Raw genomic sequence first — 25,628 nt, 5'->3', positions numbered from 1 at the left:
CAGAGAAGCAGAACTTTACAGTCTTGTCCATGAGTTTAGATTTCCCCAAAAGTGGTACGTTATTCTTCATGTGTGTGGGCATTGAGGGCTGATTTGACAGAACTGAGTGGGTTTGCTAGACTGTAGGGCAGCAGGCACATGTCATGAATGCTTTATAGTTAAATTACTGACAGCTAGGGTGTGAGAGAACCTCAGCGCAGAGTGCTTCATGCATGTATGTGTGTTTGAGTGCCCTGATGAAAAATAGGGGAAGAGAATATGGAAGGTAGAGCTGGGTAGCGAACTTCAATAATTTTATGACTGAATTACTTGGATATTGAAAATGCCTGATGATTTCTAGTATTGTTTGATGACACATTTCAGTACCTAAGGAGTAAATCTCATCGGCGTCAGTGATACAGCAGTCATGACTTTTATACACCAGATTGTGATGGATTGTTTGATGTTGAAAACTATTTTGAGTGGATAAAAAAAATTAATGATCTAAAAAAAAAAAAGAAAAATATAGCTAAAGAGATGATGTTAAAGCTGGAAATTTTATAGTTAGGGAAATGGTAGTGAAGAAATTGTATTTTTATGAAAATGCTTGGATAAAAACAAGCCTATTTCTCATAATGTTTATATTTATGATATAATGTTTATATAAGGTATTTATAACATAGCACATAACTAAGTTTTGTCACCTTTAGAGGGTTATGGGACTATGGCATGCATCGCAGTCTGTTAAATTTGCACAGAAAACATCCCCACCTGGTATATCTGTAATATTTGAATATAGTGTACCTGGAATATCAAACTAACTATAATATTAGCCAGTGACTATTGGAGCAAATATTTGCCAAGACTGATGGTAAAATGTCTTATTGACTGTGATAAGAAGGTAAAACAGATGAATTGTTATTGCTCAGGATATACCTAAATATCAATTTGTGTAATACACAGCCTGACTAAAACAACTCCCCACACTGATTCAACTAAATGGGTGTCCAATCCTGGTCCCCGAGAGCCACTATCCTACATGTTTTAGATGTTTCCCTCTTCCAACACACCTGACGGTTGTTATCAGGCTTCTGCAGAGCTTGATGGTAGGCTTATCATTTGAATCAGGTGTGTTGGAAGAGGGATACATCTAAAACTTGCAGAATAGTAGCTCTCGAGGACCCGGATTGGACTCCCCTGAGCTAAACCAATACTTCAGATCCTTCCATTTTATGACATTCACTGCAATCACACTTATTACAGTGATTAATAAGTTCCAGATGCAACATATTCTTTAATTCTAACTGATGCAGTGAGTAATTTCTAATTTCTGAAATAACCATCTGTTTAATATAAAGCATAAAGACTGGACTATTTTTCAATAGAAAATGGTGATCTGGTCTGATGAGTCCTGATCGTCCCTGTTCCAGAGTGATGAGAAGAAAGGTGAATGAAGTGATTACCCATCATGCCTAATGCTTACAGTACAAGTCTGTGGGGGCAGTGTTATGATCTAGGGTTGGTTCAGCAGACCAGGTCTAGATTCAGCAGCATCCATAAAATGTGGTCAGCTGAACCTGAAAATACTGAATGACCAGGTGTAAACATCAGTGGATTTTTTGTTCCTTGATGACACAGACATATTCAAAGATGAGAATACCAGGATCATTGGCAAACTACATTTTCATACATGGATTGACCACCAAAGAGTAGATCTGACCCCCATTCAGAATCTTTAGAATGTCTTTAGAGAAGACAGGGGTATGCCTCTTCCATCATCAATACAAGATGTTGACCTTGCAACTCTGGATAAATGTGTATATTAAAACTATTGCAATGTAATATTGTGTTTGTGTGTGTTTTTTTGCTTTTTTGGGGGGGAGGGGGCAACATATTTTTTCAGCTCTTTTGTATTTGAAGTAACATTTTTTTGCAGTGTAATTGTTTTCTCAAAGCAAATAAAGAGAAAATTGTCAAATGATATTTCACTTTAATTAGGCAGGAATTGCTTTAGAATGATCGTTATTAACAGTGCACTTACCATCATCATAGTCTTCCTCATCTTCAGATGTGTTGTTGATATAGTCTGAGCTGGAGTCGTCGTCCAGGCTGTCAGCTCCACCGTGGAAGTCTGCCTGGTCGTGGTCGTCTTGGTCATGGTCATGTTCCGGTGTGGAGGGTGTCGCTGGCCGCTGGTTCTCCAGTTCTGCATCTGCTTGGTTGTTGTATCGGTTCCCTTCAACTTCCGGTTCTATATCTACTTCAGGATGGTTGCGACTGACTTCTTGTGTTTTGGGTGAAGAATATTGTGCCTTACAGGAGCGGGGAAGGGGTTTTGGATCATGTGGAGAGCCTTTGGGGTAGCGGACTGGGCGTTGTCGAGGAGGAATTACTTTCAAGTCATGTGACTCTGTTGGATGAGTGGTGGGACAGGAAGCAGGGACAGGAGCAGCCATAATGGTCCCTCCACTGGTTCCTGGCCTCTTCCTATGAGCCATGATTGGCGGCTTACAGGCCATGCATTGTTATTGTTTGATCCTAGAAAACAAGAAAAGAGGGGCACAGATTTAGACCAAAATGAATATCAAACACAGCTGTAAGTGCTTCTACCTGTTGCATGCACAAACTAGAAGCACTCGGAGAGCGCAGACCTCCGCCAAGGCTGATCAGTGGCCCCCCCCGTGGGCCCCCCCACGCCAAGGAGGTTATGTTTTTGCCAGGGTTTGTTTGTTTGTTTGTCTGTCTGTCTGTTTGTCTGTCCGTTAGTGTGCAACATAACTCAAAAAGTTATGGACAGATTTTGATGAAATTTTGTGGTCTGCGCCCCCCCCCCCCCCCCCCCCCCCCCCCCGTGGGCCCCCCCACCCCCAATCACCACCAAAATTTAATCATTTCTTTCTTATCCCATTTCAAACAAACCCTGAAAATTTCATCAAAATCTGTCCATAACTTTTTGAGTTATGTTGCACACTAACGGACAGACAAACAGACAGACAGACAGACAAACAAACAAACCCTGGCAAAAACATAACCTCCTTGGCGGAGGTAAAAATAACATAAAATATTCAAATAGTCCAGACAAAAAAACTTAAATTTGCTACATGTTGTATTTCTACTTTCATATACAGGGGTTGGACAAAATAATGGAAACACCTAACATTGTGGCATCATAGAAGGTGTTTCCATTATTTTGTCCAACCCCTGTATTTTAAAAAGTACTAAACTAAAAACTATGTGTTGAGAGCTCTGAAGTTATGCCAATGATACCAATGTAATGGATTATAGAGATATGTATTGAATCTGAAGATTTATGTGCCCACTAGAGGGAGTAGTGAGTCACTCTGCCAGTCTCTTACAGTGATGAAAATTAACACCACGGGATCTCTGAGCAAAGCATCAGAAAGTGACCAGATGGGAACCACTCAGAAACTTGTAAAAGCCCCCACAGAGTCAGGCATACTTGACTCCACAGACATCCGTGCGTATTCAAGGTGGACTCAAAAATTTTTACGACGCTGTAGACTCCACGTGCTCTTACTCGATGTCACACAAAAGACTGCTCGGCAAGAAGTCTTCACATCGACCTATTTTAAATATGACACCGAGCTGATACGACTTCATTATCAACTATGAAACTTCAAACGTTCACAAACAGCAAACGGAGTCTGCGCCGCTCACAGTACGCGCACAGTACGTCTGACTCTGTGGGAGCCTTAAGTCATAGAAAGTGACAAAGCAATAAAAGATAGAAGCACTGTTGTTTTCTACAACTGGATACAGCTTTAAATGAAAAGAATAGTTTGATGCTGAAATCACAGTTTCTCTTCTTTACAGGTGAGTTTTATTATTATGCTTATGAAGTTAGTTATGAAGTTTGCCATTTATTGATCTGGTTCAGACCAAACTGTAACAGTTCTGGCTTTGTTTGGATGATTCCAAACAGATCTTTAGTGCAGCTATTGACAACACAGAAGTGAATTGTGGTTTTGCTGTGGCTGTTTTCTGTCTAAAAACAAAGCCAAGCTAACAGAGCTATAATGTAAACTATCAGCTATTGCAGCACATGAAGTTTACTGACCAACTGTCAGCTGTCAGTATCCAAGTATGAATTGTTGTTTGACAAAAAATACCTACTTGGTGATAGTATAATACATATGTGAGTACACAATGAGCTTTAAACTTTATTGGTTGGTGGTTTTGGTAATCTTAAGTGTGTTCTGGTACATGACTTCCCCTTGCTGTTGAGAGGTTGGAATATCAACACTACATATGACCCCCTTACAAAAAGCACCTCCATTTACCTCTCTCACGCCTCCTCTATTTTGCGTACAGCTGCAGTTTCATTGCCTGACAAACCAATCTATTCCTGCAATTGAATAAGACAGTACCTAGTTTTCTTTATCCACATTCAGGGTAGCTTTTTTGCTTACTAAGCACAACTTTAGCTTCAAATACACCAGTGGACTCAATATATCATTCAGGCTCAGCTTTAGAACAATAGACACAGAGAGCCTTACTGCCTCACATAAAGCTAAAAGGACACTGCCAGACAAGGAATCAATACATACATCAAGGTCATCTTCACCCAGGTACTGCACATGTGGACTGATACTGAGACCACTGGGGATGCAGGTGATCATTCAATCAAGACTTATATTGATCCCCAAGTGGCCCGCTGGATGAGAATGATGAACGTGGGACACAAAAGCAGTGCAGGGAAAGAAGACAGCAAACAGCCTGATGGCCTGCACAACACACTCACAACTCATTCAGATACTGGATGATTCTGTCAGCAAAACTGACAAACAGGTGTGTTAGAACGACTGAGAGCAAGAAACAGATTAACAGGTGAAAACCAAAAGTAGACCTGCATGCTGAAGAAGGTTGTAGAGGTGCCAAAACGTATGGGTGTCCTATAAGTCACAAATGAAACATGAAAATATGTAAATCAACAGCCACAAGAACAAAAGAAAATGTATCAGAATTAACAACAAATTATTTATACATATATTTGTTATTTGCACCTTCTGCACCCAGTCATCCATTTTCTTGCCATCCCCACGCTGTGTGTTATCCAGTTGCTATGAACAACTGCCCTCAGAGGGGTGTTGCTGCTCCTTTCCCCTATTTCCCTTCCCCATAATTACATTTTCCATCATCCGTGATTACAGTGCTTAATTAGCTCAACACAACTTGGCACAAACACCACCTCCCTTCTAAAAAACAAACACACAAATACAAAAAAAACACACACACACAGACACACAGCTGGGTGATCCTCAGGTAGCCAGAGCCAGAGCATGTGCACACAAAGCAAATGAATGAAGCTGACTCTTATTGTTCACAATTAGACAAAAGAACCAACATGGAGATCATAAAATATTTAGTAAATTACCACACAAATATAGATACAGATCTGCACAAATACCAGTTGAATTACATGCAGCATGTATTATGTATTTAAGATATTGTGCTCATCAGTAAAATGGTTCACCTAAGGTTTTCGTTGCAGCATTAAGATGCTCTTTGTTTGTTAATAAATCACACACCCTGTGTTATTGACTGCATCACTTACCTGAAGTCCTGAGCTAGGATATGTTGCACAATGGCCCTAGGATCCACTGTAACAACGGCCTCACACTCATTCCTCCCCTTTCTCTTGCTCCTCCCATCCCCCACCAGCTGCTATACAGCAGGCACCTCCCTGATTCCCCCCTCCCTCTTCCTTTTCATTATATCCCAGCATCCTCCTGGAGAATCACAGCCCCGCCTCATCCTATCCCCTAGAGCTGAAGGTACAGATTGGTAACTATGGGTAACTGCATCCCCCAGGGACCAATACCCTTTGACCTCCTCTTTGTTGGCTTCCTAGATTTGCAAGAGCTTATATCCTGGTGTGATGTTACCCAACTGCTGCAACATGTCAGTGTCATTTCATGCCTTTCTTCATAACACTGTATATAATATAATTACTGTATAAATGCATAAATCCCTGAAGTCACTAGTCAAGTTCCTTTTCCCAAATCTGCATTATCTGATGTGTATTTCAGATTCTAATATTTACTGAATAGCAGGTATTTGTACATTAATGGTAATACTGTCATTAAAAGACACACACAGGGGATGCTGCACCTGTTTAGTATCATTAGGACACATTTAGGATGAATTATGGCGTTCAACCGTGTGTTTATACTCAGAGGATGTGTCTAAATGTCTCTGAAGTTTGTTTCTTACATTTATGAGTACATTTATCAACCAATCCGTCACCGTTAATATAAATGTACATGAATACCTGTCGTCTTCCACAGATAGATATGATTTTCAGAATAATTCCGTTTTTATGTTCCATGTTGGCTCACAGGCAGCCTTTCAGTTAACAAGTGCTTTAATTATAACTCTACACCTTATGAGCTGACACCTGCTTCCTACATACATCGGCTCATACTGTACTGCATTTATCATGGCACGCAGACTCCTAATTATCTTAAATCACGTGGTTATTCCAGGCAAGTGAATCAAAATACTATTTGTTTTACAGCAGCTAATGTTTTGACATTAGTTGCTAGCGAAGGAAGTTTTAAGCCTAGACTTGGCCAATCATTCTCAATTAGGCGAATGTGTTTTAGGACGATGCAGAGAAAAGCTGCAGCAGTAAAAAGTGGCCCGTCTTTGCTTAACTCAAGCCAGCAGAAGGCGTCGCCTGCGATTCAGCTCATCAAGTTGCCAGTGGCTGCTTTGAGAAGGCAGCGTTATATAGCTGATGTTTTTCTCAGTATCTGTGGGCTGCTCACCTGTCACTAAGAAGTGCAGCGTTATTATCAGCCGTACCCCTGGTGAAAAGCTGTCTCAATAGTGTTTTCTCTGCTGAGAGGTGACACCAACTCCAATAAATGACATAAAATGATCTCATTTTTTCCAAATGTTTTTGCCATTTCATCAACACTAGAAATGTAAATGTAGCAAGTAACTTACTATCACTATCGTCATTCATAAAATAGTACAAATGGAAAAAGGACAAATCATTTATTCTGGTTACATTAGTGTAAACTAGTAGGTTTTAAGGATACTGCAGACCAGCACAGTGCAAACAGATGCATGTGTGCATAAAGTCTCAATGTGTTATCAATACTTTTGGTTTGAACATGTTTTGTTTTTTTTTTAAAACATTAATTAGTTTTGCTGTTGAGTATATTCACTTTACTTTTCCATTATTTTTTGAGCACACTGCCAAAGCCATCAGTACAAATACAAGCCACAATTCTCTATGGATGTCAGTCATTTTTGTCAAACCTGGAGGAAAACCCCCAACTCAAATGACAGCCAAAGCCGCCATCAGGCTTTCTCCCTACGGTGGCTGACAGGCAGCTAAGGGTAGACCAGGAAACCGAGCTGAGATTTCCTGACCACAAAACATCAACAAGTCGCTGGCCTCCCTGAAATGATCATCTTTTCAGATTCTACCAAGCTGGTGTTTGAGCTCACACTGGTCTGGGAAAAGCACACAGAGGAAGATAACAAAAGAAAGCAAGTATCAGGACCTGGTGGAGCAGTGCAGGACCCAATGAGGGAGCTATTCACTGCAATCCAATTAAAGTGGGATGTAAAGGCTTTGTAGGACGTTCAATCCTGACAGCATTTAACATGTTGGGCATCATGGGAGCAGCCAAGAGGCAAGCCTTAAGATCAGAAGATCAAGCCACATGAAGGGCAACTAAGTGGTCAGATCAAGAGGGCTGAACCATGGGCGGCTGCTGCTGAGATGCAAGCTGGGGATCACCACCTGTCTGAGGAGGTCCAATGTGGATTCGATACCACAGGTGACCCCAGGAACATAATAATGGATTAGATTTATGTAGCGCTTTTCTATTAACGCATACTTAAAGCACGTACACTGGATCCATTGTTCATTCACTCACACATTCTCCCTCTGGTGGTGGTAAACTACATACGTATCCACAGCTGCCCTGGGGCAGACTGACGGAAGTGTGGCTGTCAATTTGCGCCTACGGCCCCTCCGACCACCACAGAACATTCATATGCATTCATACACCAGTGTGAGTAGAAGCATGACCGATGATGCATCCCAACACATCCCAGAGATGCATATACAGCCCTTAGTTTGTGATAATGCGACTGCAAAGTAAAACAGAAAAATACTCCGATATCTTTGGAAATTTATTGCTGTGTTTCCATAGGATTCTTTTTGTTTCACAGCTCTTTTCCTTTGAGAGAAAATTTCTTTAACACATAAAGACCATTACATTGACCAGCGATCAAAACCATCTACTGATTTAAAATATTAAATACCTGTTGATCCACTAATCCTATCAATACATGCAAATAATAGTGTAAAGTGCAGTTTGTCATCTTTTCATGATCATCAGATATGACCCATTTGGATGTTCAGAGGCTCCGTAGTTACTGTGGAAACACCGCCATCTTCTACAACACTAATTCACCAGTAAAACCCATGAAGTTTAATCAGTGATAGTGGATGGAGATGTTTGTTTTTACGTTCAGTTATTAATATCTTTGCTTGAGTCTTGAGTTTTATCTGTTTTGATATAGTAACCTTTGAATTTACTCTGAATTTCCATGAACATCTAAATTAAACATAGGAAAATGCATGATTTACAGTGAAAAATGCAAAATACAGGGAATAATATTATAATGAATGGTGATAAATCACTCAGGGAAGGTTAAATAGAGAAAAACATTTCTTTGGAAACACACAAAAGTAGCAGTGGGTCTTTATGGGTTAAGGTAGGAAGACAGCGGGGGAGAAACTAGGTGACATCTAACAAAGGCCCTCTGTCACATTCAATCTAAGGGCATTGTGATTACATTGTCTTAAACCTCATGGCGTCTTATATTCTCTGCTTTTTGTTACTCAAACAAAGTCAAATTAAAGCATCAGTGAACAAGTCCATAATTACCTTTGATCATATTGTAATTCAAGCACTCCGGCTAGATACAGGACTTCAGCACCTCCACTTCATTCTGTTTACAGCCGATAGAAAATCTACTTGTATGTTCTTTTACTTTTGTATCTTTATCCTTTAAGATCTCTAAATTCCCTGTTGCTGCATTTACTTGAGCTAATTCTTACTGGCAGGCAGTTTCCCTGTCTTTTGAGCAATCCATACATGGATATGCTCTAGCGCTATGGTTACCTGAATGGTAAAGGAGAATAAAGAAAATGAGAAAATGAATGGTGTAAAAAGAAATCAGACTCCAGCTGGCTCTAACACTGTACATTTCCTTCAACATCCCACTTGCACAGGTGTATACATGTACACAATGTGTCTGTCTCTTACAGAAATGAGCTGAAATCTGGGCAGTAATTGAAGCTGTTCATTGGTAAAAAAAAAAAAAAAAAAAAAAAAAAAAAAAAGGGTTTCACAGACACAAACCCATGACTAACAGTAGCATACCAGTCTGTCCGCCTGCAGTATCCCCAATGACTGCTTTGAGGAGCAGCTGGGGACCACTTGTGCTGTGGCTGTCTCTATGGACAGACCTATTCATGTCTGCCACCAAACACTACAGCTACAGTAAGATAAAGCTTTAAATTACCCTCAGATACTCCCCTTGTTTGGCAGACATGTCTTAAAAGTGTGTTTTGGTGTGTGCATGTGCCTAATGTGTATATGCGACTAACCACACGGCTAAGGAGAGCACAGAGAGAGAAAGAGAAGCAATCTGAAAGCAGCAGATGGCTCAGTCAGATTGTATAAGGCTGGGACACAATAATGATTCTCTGCCTTGAATCTCAAATACTGACCTCTGTTCAAACCAGTGAATCAGACATAGAGGCTCCAAAATCTTATTTCAATGTAAAAGCACTTCTGTGAAAGCATTAATTCTAAATAAATATAAATGACTGAATCATAATCGAATGTACTGTAGTAGTGGAAATCATTTGAGATGTATTGAACATGTAGACAGAAGAAAAAGTCCAGCAGTAATGGATAGCCATATAAACATTCTCTGCTGTTTAACCAGTGATGCCCTTCCATTCTTCATATTTAATGACCTGTATGTAAGCATCACTCAGTTTAATGTGTCTTTTCATGATATGGAGTTCTTTTTACTTAGTATTGAACTGTTGGTTAGTCATAAACCAAGCATAGCAAACTGCCACTTTAATTAAAGCTATGCAGAGTTGTTACCATTACAACCATTCTGCTATTTGTGTACCTTTTATTGTGTTTGGAAAAATACAGTATATGATTTTTCTCTGTGTTTCAGATGAGTCACTTGTTTTTCATCATGGAGGCAAAAAATGAGTGCTGTCTACTGCATTTAGAGATAAATGCAAGCAAAACAGAGATGGAATATGAAGCGATCCATCGGTAGTTTATAGAAAGTGAGAATGGAGAGAAAAAAAACAACTTCTCTATTTCATTTCTTTAAAAGACTCTACTCAGCAGAGAGGATATTGCTGTTTCAATTGGAGAGTTTTCTGCCCTGTGCTCCTTCTATCGAACACAAACACACACACACACACATACACATACGTATCCATTCTGAAGTCAAGTGGACACAGCTTCAGCCTTGAAAATATTCTTGACAAACAGATTATTCACAGAACATGCAAAAATAAATGCATATCTACTCCTAAAATGGAGAATTTCACCGTTATAAAACAGGGTGAACTTCTCCTAATCCTTTGTTATCCACATTCACTCATGTTTTGACACTGTTAACAAGATCAGACTCACTTTATAACGTTGTTGTGTAGCAACATATGATGCTTAAAGGGTACCTGTAGTAAATTTTCATTGCAAGCTATTTCAAAAGATTGCATATAAAACTAGCGGCTCCATCAGGTAACTTATAGCCCGTTGTCAAGTACGTACGAGTACTAAGTCACTGCTCCATCAGTCAGATATGGTCAGAGACATGTTGCCTCCTTTGCGGGCTGTTCCAGCACCGATAGTGACACAGACTCGTTGTATTGTCTGATTACCTGAGCTGTGATGGACTGGTCACTGACCCCGTGCAGCAGACACCAGTCTAAGATGACACATTATCAACCAGTGCTGGGTCACATCTTTAGGACAGTGCTGGAGTGTAAAGCTTACAGCTGCACAAACAAGTACGAACACATGCTTTCCACTCAATCTCACCCACTGACTGCTGCTTGTTTACTCGCACTCCATCACCCAGAATCAACGCAGTTATGTCACTTCTAGCCACAGTGGCTGCATCCGTAGGTTTTGTCCTCCCCCATGATTCACGTCATGTAAAGGTCCAGTGTGGTGTATTTATGGTAATCTTTTACTGAATCTGAATCTGAGTCCTGAGGGGGATGTTAACAAGCTGGGTCTGACTGGAGACTGGGCCACACTAAGAACCAGACCAACCTTGTTAGTGTGTGATCACAGCCTGGTTCTCCTGTTGTGTCCTGATTCCCCCCACCCCTCCCACCCCCCACCCCTCCTTCATTTGCAGCTGTGAATGGACTCCTCTGTGGGCCGCCTATAAACCCATCGTAAATTTTAAAAATAGGACCAATGGCCCTGTAGCTTACCGGCCAAATTAAAAGCTTTGGGAAATGTATCCAGATGTCATTTATTATCACCCAGTTATGTGTATTTATTATATTACAGAAGTAGCCCATGTTTTGGTCATATTCCAATTAGAGCTGTAAAAAATTCAATTTTCCAACTTGATATCATTGATTCTTACTGATTTATTGGATCAATCCACTTCCTATCTGTTATAATGGGAAAATGTTTCAAAGTCGCACCAAATCCAGAATCAGATCTGGATCGAAATAATTTCAATACCTTGTGTTGACATCATCATAAAGAAGCTGTATACCAAGTTTGAAGTCAATCAGAACTGTAGTCTGGGAGAAGAAGACGATTGAAATTTTTTCCCCATAAGAGCCCATGTTAAATTTTCCGTAAGTTCCCGGATCCAGAAGAAGATCCTGATCAGCATGTGGACATTATGTTTTGGTCATCTCCCCATCAGGGCTGTACTGTAGAAATGTACACCGGATATCATTTATATTTACTGAGTTATTGCATCGATCCACTTCCTATCGCTTATAATGGGGAAATTTTTCAAAGTCACACCAAATCCAGAATCAGATCCAGATCCAAATAATTTCACTAACTTTTGTTGACATCATACAAGCTGTATACCAAGTTAGAGATCCAGATCCAAATAATTTCACTAACTTTTGTTGACATCATACAAGCTGTATACCAAGTTTGAAGGCAATCGGAGTTGCAGTTTCGGAGAAGAAGACAATTGAAATTTTTGTAACGGACGACAGTCAACAGTCGCCATCAGACGCCGCATGACGACAATAGCTTACAGCCTGTCGGCCGGTAAGCTAAAAACAAATTAAAACTCCAAAACTATTGGTCATATCAATAAGCTGTTTCGCCTGTATGATCCTTGACCCAAAATACATAAAAAGGCAAAGGCTAGCTCTGTCCAGTTTATCAGTTATAAAGCAGACACACATACACAGACGCACACAGAGGTCACTGGGCTTTTATAATATAGATGGCGTTTGACAAATGAGAGAAGTTGTAGATGCTTGTTTTTATGTTCAGTCATTGATATCTTTGCTGAGAAAGTCAGTTTTTTCTCTTGTAAAATAATAACCATTGAATTTACTCTGAGTTTTTTGGAACATCTACATCAGGGGTGTTAAACTCAGATCCTCAAGGGCCGGTATCCTGCATGTTTTAGATGTTTCCCTCTTCCAACACACCTGATTCAAATGATAAGCCTATCATCCAACTCTGCAGAAGCCTGATAACGACCGTCAGGTGTGCTGGAAGAGGGAAACATCTAAAACATGCAGGATACCGGCCCTCGAGGACCGGAGTTTGACTCCTGTGATCTACATGATCAGTAAATTATACATAGGAAAAAAATACCTGATTTACACTGAAAATTGCAAAATATAGCGGATAATACTATGATATAAATGGTGATAAATCCCTTAAGAAAGGTTAAATAGAGAGAAAAATTCATTTGGAAACTACCACAAAAGTAGCCCTGGGTCTTTTTATGGGTTAAATCTAATTTTCAACCTTACAGTAATCTGAATTTTGTGGTATTTTGTGCCTTTATTTTCAGAGACAGAAGAGAAAAATGTAAGCAGTGGTTCAAAACAGGAATGCCATGCTTTGATGTATTTTCTGCCAGTTTGTGATGTCTGCACAGATTCCCAAATAGCCTCACTACAGTTAATTAAGCTGTCAGTTACTCTGTATTAGGTACAACTCAGTGAGCAGAGAAAAAAAAAGATGGAATATTGACTGGCTGGGTAACTGATTTCTCAGCACTTGTTGACTCTGTGTTGTTTCGGTTGGGGAAACAGCACCAATTACAGTACTATGTGCAGGTCTTAGAGCATTATAAGATGGCTACCTCTGTCAAATGTTACGCCTCATGGAAGATCAGTCTTGTTTCCTGTTTGGCAGCAGAATCAGATCAGCCTGACACCAACATTTTTCTATTATTAATTTTTATAAGTTGACAATCTTGGGAGTTTTTTTTTTTTTTTTTTTTAATTTAATGTAATATTGATCTTCTTTTAACAGACTGTGGATACCTTTTGCAAGCACTGATATCTAGTGGATCTTCTCAGCGTTAGAATAGTTCCTCTATTTTTCTTAGACCTGCTTCTAGCAACTGGCTGCTTATGAGTCTTGATCTAACAATGAAATGAAGGAGGTTTTTGCACAACCATCTACATACTGATCTAAAGTCTACTGGAAATGATAGAGCTCATTGCACTGGAAATGAGAAACAAACTTCAGGAAAAGCAAGACCGGATGTAACGAAATTACTAAATTTCAAAGACAAAGAACTAAGTCATTCCAATTTCCTTCCAAGACTAGAGCTCATCTGAAGAGTAGTAATTCAATGAGGATTTCTTTGAACGGTGCATGGATTTATTGTAAATGTATTTCTGTGAATTTCTGATGATTGTTTACGTGTATGTAGTCATTACAAGCAGCAAAGATAAATGGGTTATTGTATTGTTATGATCATTTCATACTGTAAATAATAATAATAATAATAATAATAATAATTATTATTATTATTATTATTATTATTATTTCCTACTATGTCTGAAACATCTGAAATGTCTCTATAAATTCTAAATATTGCATTCATAGAAATTTATTTTATGAAATATGTTGCCTGGAGACTGCCACTTGTCAAAGCCCTTGAAGGATTTCAAGCAATTCTCCTTCACATTCCCTGGTGAATAACATATTGTGTGTGTGTGTGTGTGTGTGTGTGTGTGTGTGTGTGTGTGTGTGTGTGTGTGCGTGTGTGTGTAACTTTTTTATATGTGTAAATAAACCAATTAAATTCACTTCAGCTCTCTTCCAAGCAGAATGTTGTCGATGTGGAAAAGAAAACCTTTTCTAACAACAGAAACAAGGTTCAGTCAAACTGTAATAATGTGGATGAATTTAAATCATTCTTATTTTGCCCAAGGAAGAGTGAAAAACTCAAAGACATGAAATTAGGAGGAACATAAATACATTTCTGAAGCAGATTTTAGTGTTTGTGACTGACAAATCATTCAATTTTTGCATTGTTGTCTTCTTAATGTGTTTTTTTTCTATCAAAGCACAAACTGATAAATTTTCTGCCATTACAGAATTAAATATAAGGCTGAAAAAATTTTCAAATTAATGCACAATTTTGAGAGACTGTCGATGTCATCTGACTTTAGAGATGTTTATGATACAAAAAAACTGTGTAGTAAGGTTTTATTAAATGAAATAAAGGTGAAAATTAGGTATTGAACAACTGAAGAAGTGAATAAAAAAAAGATTTGGATTCATAATTTAAAAGCAAAAAAAATTCTTCTGGGACAGATTTCCTTCCATATGGTCTCTGAACATACTGTTTATGTTTAGGGAAAAGGATTACAGAACATACATGGATGAAATTCTTTATTTAAATTTGCTGATACTTACACAATATATACACAATGTATTAAAACCCTCAAATAAAACACATTGACAATACATATAAATTCTGAGTTTCCCATTGATATCATAGATTGTGTCGCCTCCATAATCTATTTTGCACCTCCACAGTCTTAAAATGAAAATATTGTGGTGTGCAGACTCTCATGTATCCATGTAGTTATCAATATTAGTTAATTTTAGGATGAACATGGATCACATTGTAAAAGTTAAAATGCTCAACAATGAAAATGAAATTAACTACACAAACATTTTACAAAATCTACATTTGTGTGTGAACACCTGCGTGTGAAATGTACAATTGAACCAGACCCTGAACCAGCAGCCTCTGAAACCATGACACACACACAAATAAAATGGATAAATGAACCAAACTAAATGAGTTTACATTCACACTAACAGTCAACTATTATTCTGAATTTAAAAACATTCTGATTTTGGTACATCAAATAAACATTATAACCAGGTTGGATATTCTGGCCATTGTTTGAACGGAGTTTTTTCAGAATCAGGTTTTATTCTGGTTTCATGAGGATTCTTTGGATATACAGGGTGGGGAAGCAAAATTTACAATATTTTGAGGCAGGGATTGAAAGACAGTGTATGACCAATTAGTTTATTGAAAGTCATGAGAATTTATTTGCCACAAGAAAACTGACATAATAGAAAATGTTTTTATTCTATGTGTCCTCCTTCTTTCTCAATAACTGCCTTCACACGCTTCCTGAAACTTGCGCTAGTGTTTCTCAAATATTCAGGTGACAACTTCTCCCATTCTTCTTTAATAGTATCTTCCAGACTTTCTCGTAATAGTTTTGCCCATAGTCATTCTCTTCTTTACATTATAAACAGTCTTTATGGACACTCCAACTATTTTTGAAATCTCCTTTGGTGTGACGAGTGCATTCAGCAAATCACACACTCTTTGACGTTTGCTTTCCTGATTACTCATATGGGCAAAAGTTTCTGAAAAGGTATGGATAATAGTGTTAGGTATGATTATGACATCAATATATGTTTGGTTTCAAAACAATTGACGCAGTGCCTGCTGAAAAAAACAACTAAATGTTCATTGTAAATTTTGCTTCCCCACTCTGTATATATACTGCACATTTACAAAATGAGTCTAATTTGGATGTTTTCTTGCAGGGTGCAATACATGGCCCCTTTTTCAGCTGGAATAAAGTTAAAAACACACACACACATATTAAATGTTATTCCAACAGATATGAACTGGTTTATTGGCAAATATTAAAAAGCAGTCACCTTTTCCGGACCTTTTTTCCCAGAAGGTGTTTGTAGGAACAAAAGAGGAATGTTGAGTTCACACAGTGGAACGTCTATCACTATAGTGGAAAACTATTAAAGCTTCCAGGAACATTTATTTTATTTGACCAAGTACAGAGCTTATTCAGAATACTGAATAAGCCTTTTGGAGGTAGAGAAAAAAACTGAATATTAATGTGCATGGAATGTAGTCAATGAGATAAGCCAAGTTAGCAGCAACATTTCTTGTTTATTTATTAACATTACTAAATATAATTATTGTTCAGTATGTGTTCAGTATTTAGTTTTACAGCCTCGACGATTAGAAAACAAACCCAGCAGGATTAATAGTGTTCAACTTTTATAAAACCTAAACATTATTTCCACAGACAAATCCAACACCAGATGATCACCAAATAAGTTATGAAGTAAACAGGTGCTTTGTGTGATTCTGTGTGTTCTGTGTTTATTAGTGACAGAAACTGGTCCATGCTCACTTGGATTCCACTCAGATTCTCTCTTACACCAGACGTCCATTTTCTCAAGGAGTGAAAAATAACTTCAGTACTGAGAACTTGGTGGAGCAAAATGTCAACATTGACAGAATGTAATACATCCATGTGATGGATAACATTGAACGGATTGATAACAAGCTATGGTCTATCATCTAAAGTTTTCAGTTGATTTTTTATTTCATGAACAAGTATAAAATAAGAGTCGCTGATATCACTCTAAATTCTCAACTCTGTATTATCCACTTTATTTGAATGACTATGTGTATGATTATTTAGTATGAAAAACCAAAATAAAAGCAACTGAATTACTTTGTTCGTTCTAATAGCTTCTACAGATAAGAGTTTGAGCTGTGTTGTGTTTCCCTATCCAACAGTGTCATTACACATGGATCAATGATTTTAGGCTCAATATAGGGCTAGATAACAGGGACTTATCACATACAATATAAACAATGCAATTTACCTGCTAAAATGCACGTGACAAAGTCTTTGCAGCTAAAATCACCAAAATTAACAAATGATAGGCTATCCCATGTAATCCTATAGCTTGTTATGTTTGTAAGCACTTCACTCACATCCAGTTTCCTCCCTCTGGTTTCACAGAACAGACCAGATTACTCTTCACACAGTGTGATGTTGACAGAAACTAAAGAGAGATGTTTTGGATCTATACCTTGGGCACAATTCAATTACTGAGCCTAAATGAGGACTTGGACATTAGTATTTTTATGAATTCACAACTGTAGATTTTATACGCTCTGTTTTATGATAGATAGTCTGATGTTAACACTGCTTGGAAATAACTTGGGGGTTTGTATATCATTCTTGGAAAAGCACTTCAAATTTCAGGATTTTAAGCTGGGCTGAGAAACTTCAGTCTGATGGAGGGAATTTGAGTCACCAAGCATGAAAACCCTAAAATTGTGTTGTCCATGAAATCAGATTCACTGCTGCCCCACATGAAAGAGACAGTCACCCTTAATAGGGTCAACTCTAATCACAACATTTCAACAATATTTCACTACATCACATTTAACCACCAAACCGACTCTTCCGCATCATTAAAAATACGTTGATGCATTGTGTAACCACTTGGCCGTGCCGAGTTATTTGGCTTGTAAATAAAAAATAAGAGCGCTATCAGAGAGAGACAGAGCGAGAAAATGAGTTTCCTCTCAGCTGTCTCATTGAGATTCAGCGTTTGTTCCCCGTACAGCCTCCCACTCACTTCAGAACGTCAACAAGAGAGCGACGCAGGGGACAGGAAGAGAAGAAGAAGAGCAGCAGGAACGGCAAAGGACCCCAGAATGCACCACTCGCTCCCCCGCCATTCTGCCTGCCAATGTCCATCTCACCACTTCAAGCACAACACAAGGGACACACCCTCCTCCTTCACCCTTGACTGTTACCATGGCAACTCTTTGTTTTCCAGCTCAGTCTCTCAGAGGACGTCTGTCTCAACCAATCACCAAATATCCCCCTCTAAAACCACGCAGTCATGCAGATACTTTTCAATCTTACTGTACTTTGAAAACATATATTACTGTTTTAACGGTAATAAATAGTGACACGTGTTAGATGTGAAAAATAAACACAGTGGAAGTTTTTCTTTTTTTTCCACATATTATGCTCCATGAGACTCAAACATGACATGCTCCAGATGAAGTTAGATGTTTGCTGTAAGTTACCAGGGCAATTTATCCCCGTAAAATTGAACTACCTTTGTGACACTAACACCTTAATCCTAATTTGCTCAAGCCAAGTGTCTCAAAACATGGCAGCAAGATTAAAAAGGATTTGGCACCAGGTTCATACATTTAGACTAAACCACCAAATGAGCAGACGACACTTAGCAGGTTACAATTCCTGTGTCCTGTGACAATGACAGCTGAAAAACATTGTATTTATATGGAAATGAAGACAGATTTTTAACTACCACAGATGCACATTTGTCATCTCAGTTAATCATATGACAACTGAAATGATGAGAATAGTAAACACAACCCTGTTGACTAAATGCATCTTGCAAGACCAAGTGCTACTTTTGTGACAGTTCCCAAATGATTTTTCTCTTGATTTAACCTTTCTTAAGTGATTTATCTCCATTTATCATATTATCAGCTCCACTTTGCATTTTTTCAGTGAAAATCAGGTATTTTACAATATTTCATTTACTGATCATGTACTTTAATTATCATGCTAAGATTACATTTAAGGGTTATTATACCAAAAACAGAGAAAACTTAAGGAAAAGTGACTTTTTTCAACACGTGTCATTAACTGAGCATAAACCAAGTGTCTCCATCCATTGTCATTAATCAAATTCCATGGGTTTTACTGGTGAATCAATGTTGTAGAAGATGACGGTGTTTTCACATTCTCTGTGGAGCCTCTGAACGTCTAAATGGGTCATATCTGATGACCATGAAAAGATGACAAACTGCGCCAAGGGTGTCGGTAGGTAAAATTCGACATTGATGTAAATCAGCCACTGGGACAACATTCAGAGTGCAGAATTTGGAGCACAGCACTCAATACACAACTGACACAGGACTGAGAAGTCACACAGCACACTGCTGCATCTAACATGTAGCTCCAAACGTGGTGTAGTTTCCAGAAAATGATTTGCTCAGATGCCTATTTTCTGTGTTGCTCACGAGATGAGTAACACAGTTAACAGCTGTATTTTTTTCATTCCCAACATGCACGACGTCAGCGTTTGGACTAATCCCTTAATGTCAGACATTGAGTTGAATCTCTTGTACAGAGTCACACCTGACTGGTAACTGTAGGTGTGGTCAATAGCCAATATAAAGGCAGCAAAGAAAACGCTGAATTGTTTTTGCCAGCTCAAAATGCGATGACTTACGATACAACAGAGAGAACGTGCCATTGATATGTTACGAGCACGTCTGAGCTGTGGTGAAGTTGTTCACCGTCTGCACTGTCATCGCAGTACAATCAGTTGTCCGAGTGCCAGATCGGAATGGATCGGATCAGATCGGGTCCCTCAGGACAAGATCATGAGACTTGTCAGTTCCATGCGTAGTCGCTGCACTGCTTGTTTGGAAGTCAGAGGTGGACACACCTGATATTGAATGATGATACTTTCAATTTCTGAGTACCTGTATTCAGTGAACTGAATAAATGTGTTAAGTTGATCACAATTTGTCCACAATTCATTTTCTAATGACCAATCCTTCTCTCTTTAATATGAAGGTAACCTCAACCCAATTAATTTAATATTTCTCTAAATATACATATTATTCTGTGTTTTTAATGGTGCTAAGTATATATACTATCACTAATTTGTCGTTTCTTCTATTAATTGCCACAGTACTGTGGTAGCAAAATGCACAAAAGAATGCGCTGAAGTTTACACCATATATCATCGCAGTACTATGGCAACAAGAGGCTAATGAGGTCATGTAACAGTATCCATGACTGGCTGTAGTACAAATGCTAATATTTGATTGGCTCTGTGGCAACAGACAACCCCATATTTCATGCCCCAGTACTGTAGCAATCGCCATTGCCAAATGATTTTGGTCACTGGTGGATATTTGGGTCATTATGGGTTAATCAGAGGATCTGCAGAAATGCATGCAAATTTTTGATGTGCGTTTATCTGCATTTAAATTTCAAAACCAAGTATGGGACTATTACACATGAGATTTTAAAACATAATGGTTTAAAATCCATATATATTGAAGCAAACTATTAACAGAGTTAACACACAGTGTCAATTCACCCATCAATTCCTGAACTATCAGGTTATCCAGGTGGTACAGGGGGGCTAGGTTGGCCTACATTTGAGGTAGGAACATGAAACACTCTAAAGTTTGCCTGGCGACAAGCCCAGCTTGCAGAGAGCTAAACACAGCTAAATGGCCCCAAAGGGAGACAGATACTGGGGCGATTTCACACGGTTTAATTGAAGCTGTCAACTGGCTTTGGTTACTGATGAGAGGGAATGAGTGAGAAAGAGCACGATAGTGAAAAAGCATTGAGTTATTTAATATGTAAAATAATGATCTTGGGGGTAGCAGATAAACACAGTATACCACAGTATTACCACTGCTCACACATCAACACGTTGGACATTACAAGAACATTTCTTTTTGGATTTTGGATTTAATGGCAGACTCTCCTACATACCCCCCCACCCCACCCCTCTCTCTCACCCAAGCTAAATCTGACAGCCAAATAGAAGGGTACTTCTGCAATAGCCAAATAAAAATGAAGTGTGATAATAAAGATTATGGAAATGCTGCTAATTAAAAACTATGTTTGTTTTTTATCGGCTAAATTAAGGAAACATGCAAGACAAAAAGATCTGCTATTTATTTTATTTTCGAAGGCAGATCAGTCAATATCTTGGGGAAAGCTGACTGGAGCAGTGCGACTAAGAGTTGTCTGACAAGAAACTAATAATTATTCATTCAAGTTTATGATGGCAATTTAAATGATTTGTAAAACAGTTGTTATGATGAAGGAAGGAAAATTCACAGCTATTTGTACATAAAGGCAGAATTTTTTGAATCACCATATTTAATTGCAACCCATTTTTACTCTTAAGTCCAGCAAAACAACCAATGTTATAATGAAAATAGTAGAAATAGACCTGACTAGTGACGTAATCGGTGCTGACAGTGTTATTTAACCTTATAGACTTTTAGAAAGATGCAGATGAACTGGTTTAAGTTTAATCATTTTACTTTTCTTTTCAAGACAAATTAGAACATACCTAGGCACCATTCCACCTATTTAACAAATAAAGTCATAAAGAAATGCCACAAAAGCTCTAGTTATCTTCAGAAATGCACAGATTGATCAGCTAGTGACCTGAATCAGGTTTCAGCTTGATCAGCCATGACTGTCACTGTCATTCTCACATGTATTTGATTGTTCTGGTCAAATTACACACTTGAGTGACAAGATGGTTTACGTCATGTGCCAGTAACCTCATGACCACACACACTGCTCTCGACTGAAATACTCAGCTTGCGATATCTTTGAGGCCAAAATAAATGATGAACAACTTTAAAAGAATCAATTATGCTTTTATGCTTTGTAGGATCTCTGATCTTTTCTTCTGAGATAGGGTCTACGCCATGGGGTACGATAAATTAAAAAAGGATGCTCATACCCACGAGCAGCAGTCAGAGCAAAGAACCAGGACAAATTTGTTGTTATATCTATTTTTTATGCTGTGAGGAAATGTATTTGTTTGCTTTTCCAACAATTTATTTCCAGTGTTAGCAATTCAATCCTAACCTTTTACCCATTTCAGTGAAAGGTTCACTACTTTCACAACAAGCTGCAGTTTGAGGCTGGATTCTCATATTGGTTGCTGCTAAAGGACTAAGCAGTTTCCCCTTTATGACACCCAGATTAAGAATTGCAACCTTTAAATAGGTGTCTGCTTTACTGGTTGTGCATTTGCTTCAGTAAAAATGCAGATTTGTTGCTAAACCGAGCCGTAAACCAAATGCCTGCTTCTGAAGCTACTGCTGTGGAGGATGATGTGGTAGCTAATGTTAATGTGTTAGAATAATTAGCAGTTCTAGCAGGTGCTGATCCCCCTTTATCTGAACTTCTGTGGAAACATGATGTTGCTACTGTCAAAACTGAATAGTTGGTCTGCAAGTGGATTTTTGATCACTTTTGGCTGCTGCAGGTTCCTGTAGGCCTCTGCTAAGATCACAGCAACCATAGTAGCTACAACAAGTTTAAGGGTGTTTTCACAGTGTACTCGAGTCCGTACTGTACTTGGATATGTTCATACCTTTCCCACAGATGTTGCGTTCAAAAGCACATACTGCGGCCCATGCCCAAGTACAGGTGTTACAGGACTGAAACAGTAGGTGGCGGAGTGGAAGGAATTCTGTCGCTATCCGACAAATGTGGAAGTCAGAAGAAGACAAACCCTTACGCCATTAACTGAGCAACTGTTCTGTTCATTTGTCTACAATGACAGCAATACTTGTTGATCTGTTAGCCTGATTGAGGCGAAAGTGAAGAAGAGCCACCTTTGTTGTCCCTGTTATATCACCGAGTGGTTCGGTCAATAAGGCGAGCCTGTGGGCTGCACGGATCTGAGGCTTTTTCAGGAGACAACAGGAGTGTCGTCTATGGTCTCGTGGTGATTAGGTCACCTCTGTTGTTGGAGTGGTGATTAGGTCACGTCTTGTCTTGGGCGTGGATCGCATTCACACAGCAACATAACTTGCTGGAGTCTGCGCAGTCCATACCCAAGACTACATTCTCAACTGGACTTGGGTACGGTACTCGAGCATGAAACCTTTGCATTCACATGGATAAAATTAAACGGACTTTGGGGTCAAATGTACTCAGATACGGGCTCGGGTACACTGTGTGAAAGCGCCCTAAGTTGTCATTATTGTGACCACAAAAACACACAAAAAATTAACTAAACAGCCAAGCATCTGAGTGGTTTGATGCAAATATGTATTAAGACTGAAAAATAGTTGAGTACTTGTGTTTGTCCTGTCAGAATTTATTTGGAGATCTCCTGGTATCTAGAGAGCTGCATCTCCATTGCAGAGGCCAGCAGTGTCAGGGGAAAACCTGCGAGCAGAGCACAGTGGTGGATTGAGGGAACTTTACTGTCACCGAGAGAAAAACAATAAACTATCCTCTGAGCTGAATTACTCCAAAAATATACAGCAGGCATTGCACCACGCAATGCATGCACTAACCCATGGAGATGTAAGGTTACAGGTCTCTGGGCTACTTCAGCATCTGTCCACACCGAAGTTTTCTGGTTTAGTCAGCATTAACTTGCAGAGTTTGTGAAATGTATTGTTTTACTTCTGCTGAAGAAATAATGATGAAAAATTACCCCGAGCCCATCAGCTGTGGGTCTTGGTTCTGAACTCTGACCTACAGTGAGTCTGATCTACACAGATGCTAAGGAGTTTTGCTGAGGTGAAAACATTATTGATTAATTATAAAACTCAGGCTGGACAAATTAGGACACCACACTCCAGATAATTAACTGAAACGCAGCAGCTTTATGTTCAAGATAAAGTGACTAGTGCTTACTTTATCTAGATCACAGGTGGGAAACATATGGCCCGTGGGCCAAAACCAGCCTGCCAAAGGGTCCAATCCGGCCCATGGGATGAATTTGTGCTATCCAAAATTACAGAAGATTTTAACAGCCATTTTAGTTCAGACCAATATGATCTAAATTGGGTCAGATATAAACAATACTAACATAATAACTTATAATTAATGACAACTCCATAGTTTTTGTTTGTTTTATTGTAAAAAAAAAAAATTTTAAAAAGTAAAATTACATGAAAATGTTTACATTCGCAAACTATCCTTTCACAAAAAATGTGAATTATCTGCACGAATATGACCAACCTGAAATGTTTTAAGAGAAGTAAGTGCAATTATTACAACATTCTACCTGTTATTAAATATGTTTTGTGTATTTGTAGGACCACTGTGATCTAGAAGTTGTAACATACATGTGTCAATGACAAGCCGAGGCAAAATATTGTAAAAAAAAAAAAAAAAAAAAAAAAAATAATAATAATAATAATAATAATAATAATAATAATAATAATAATGATTATTTATATTGAGACATTTCAGGTTGTTTATGCTATTTACATTTTTAATGGAACTTTGTAGATGTAAACATTTTCACAATGTAATTTGACTTTTCATTGTAATTATTTTAATTGATCCAGCCCACTTCAGATCATATTGGGCTGCATGTGGCCCCTGAACTAAAATGAATTTAACACCCCTGATTTAGATGTGTGTGATTGCTTTAATATCAGTCCAAAATGATGCACAAATGCCGAGTTTCTTGTCAAATAACAACAAAAAGCCTCCAGAAATCAGAGTAAAACGTATCCTCTGATTATAACTTGCCTACATTTTATAATAATAATAATAATAATAATAATAATAATAATAATAATAATAATAATGGATTAGATTCATATAGTGCTTTTTTGGTCACTCAAAGCGCTTTACATTATTGATCCGTTATTCATTCACTCACACATTCTCACTATGGTGGTGGTAAACTACATCTGTATCCACAGTTACCCTGGGGCAGACTGACAGAAGCGTGGCTGCCAGTTCGCGCCTACAGCCCCTCCGACCACCACCAAACATTCATACGCATTCATACATCAGTGTGAGTGGCACTGGAGGCAAGGAGGGTGAAGTGTCTTGCCCAAGGACACAACAGACTGACTAGGACAGAGCGGGATTCGAACCACCAACCCTTCAGTTACTGGTCGACCCACTCTACCATCTGAGCCCCCATAAGAGAATACTACGACTCAGCTCATGAATCATGATTTTAACTCAAACGATTATCATACAATCTTTTTGACAGATCACATAACCCTACTGCCCATTATAGCTCTCATAAGGCAAGAAAATTTTGACAAAATCAGATTCCAGGGCATGAGACAGCTAACAAAAGTGTAATCATCTGAAAGTTTATACTTTATGGATCTCTGCTAACAGCCATATAACACAAAGGGCAATAACCCAGAACAATCTGCTACTCCGGCCTGTCTCTCTACTGAGCTGTTTCGTGAGAGTCGGTAGAGATGAAGCTGGAATTGCCTCGGGGCTGACACAATGGTCCACCTGATCCTGCCTTTCAAAGGTCTTTCCCAATCTTGCTTCATATTGCCACTTCTCAAGAAACTGTTCCCTCCTCCGCCACCCAAACCTCATTCTTTGTCAACTTTTAATCATGAGCAGTACTTTTTGGCTGCCGTCACTCTCTTCACCTTTCAACTCTTTTCAAAGCCGAACAAAGGTAGCAGGTTGAAACTGCTGAGCCAGGTGACGTCTGGTTAATGACTGCTGATAATGG

The 25,628-nt window shown here is 38.7% G+C and overlaps 1 protein-coding gene across 1 annotated transcript in view; it reads right to left on the bottom strand.

Annotated features, from left to right (window-relative positions):
- Positions 1-25,628, bottom strand: part of apba2b (amyloid beta (A4) precursor protein-binding, family A, member 2b) — a 94,004-nt gene that overhangs the window by 34,428 nt on the left and 33,948 nt on the right. The window contains exon 3 of the mRNA XM_030124033.1: positions 2,021-2,516. Coding sequence (XP_029979893.1) covers positions 2,021-2,498 — 478 coding nt within the window. The 5' untranslated portion in view covers positions 2,499-2,516. The remainder of the gene's footprint in view (positions 1-2,020; positions 2,517-25,628) is intronic.

This window comes from Sphaeramia orbicularis, chromosome 3, assembly GCF_902148855.1.
Source record: "Sphaeramia orbicularis chromosome 3, fSphaOr1.1, whole genome shotgun sequence".
Classification (NCBI taxonomy): Eukaryota; Metazoa; Chordata; class Actinopteri; order Kurtiformes; family Apogonidae; genus Sphaeramia; species Sphaeramia orbicularis.
This window is presented reverse-complemented; position numbering and strand designations above follow the sequence as displayed.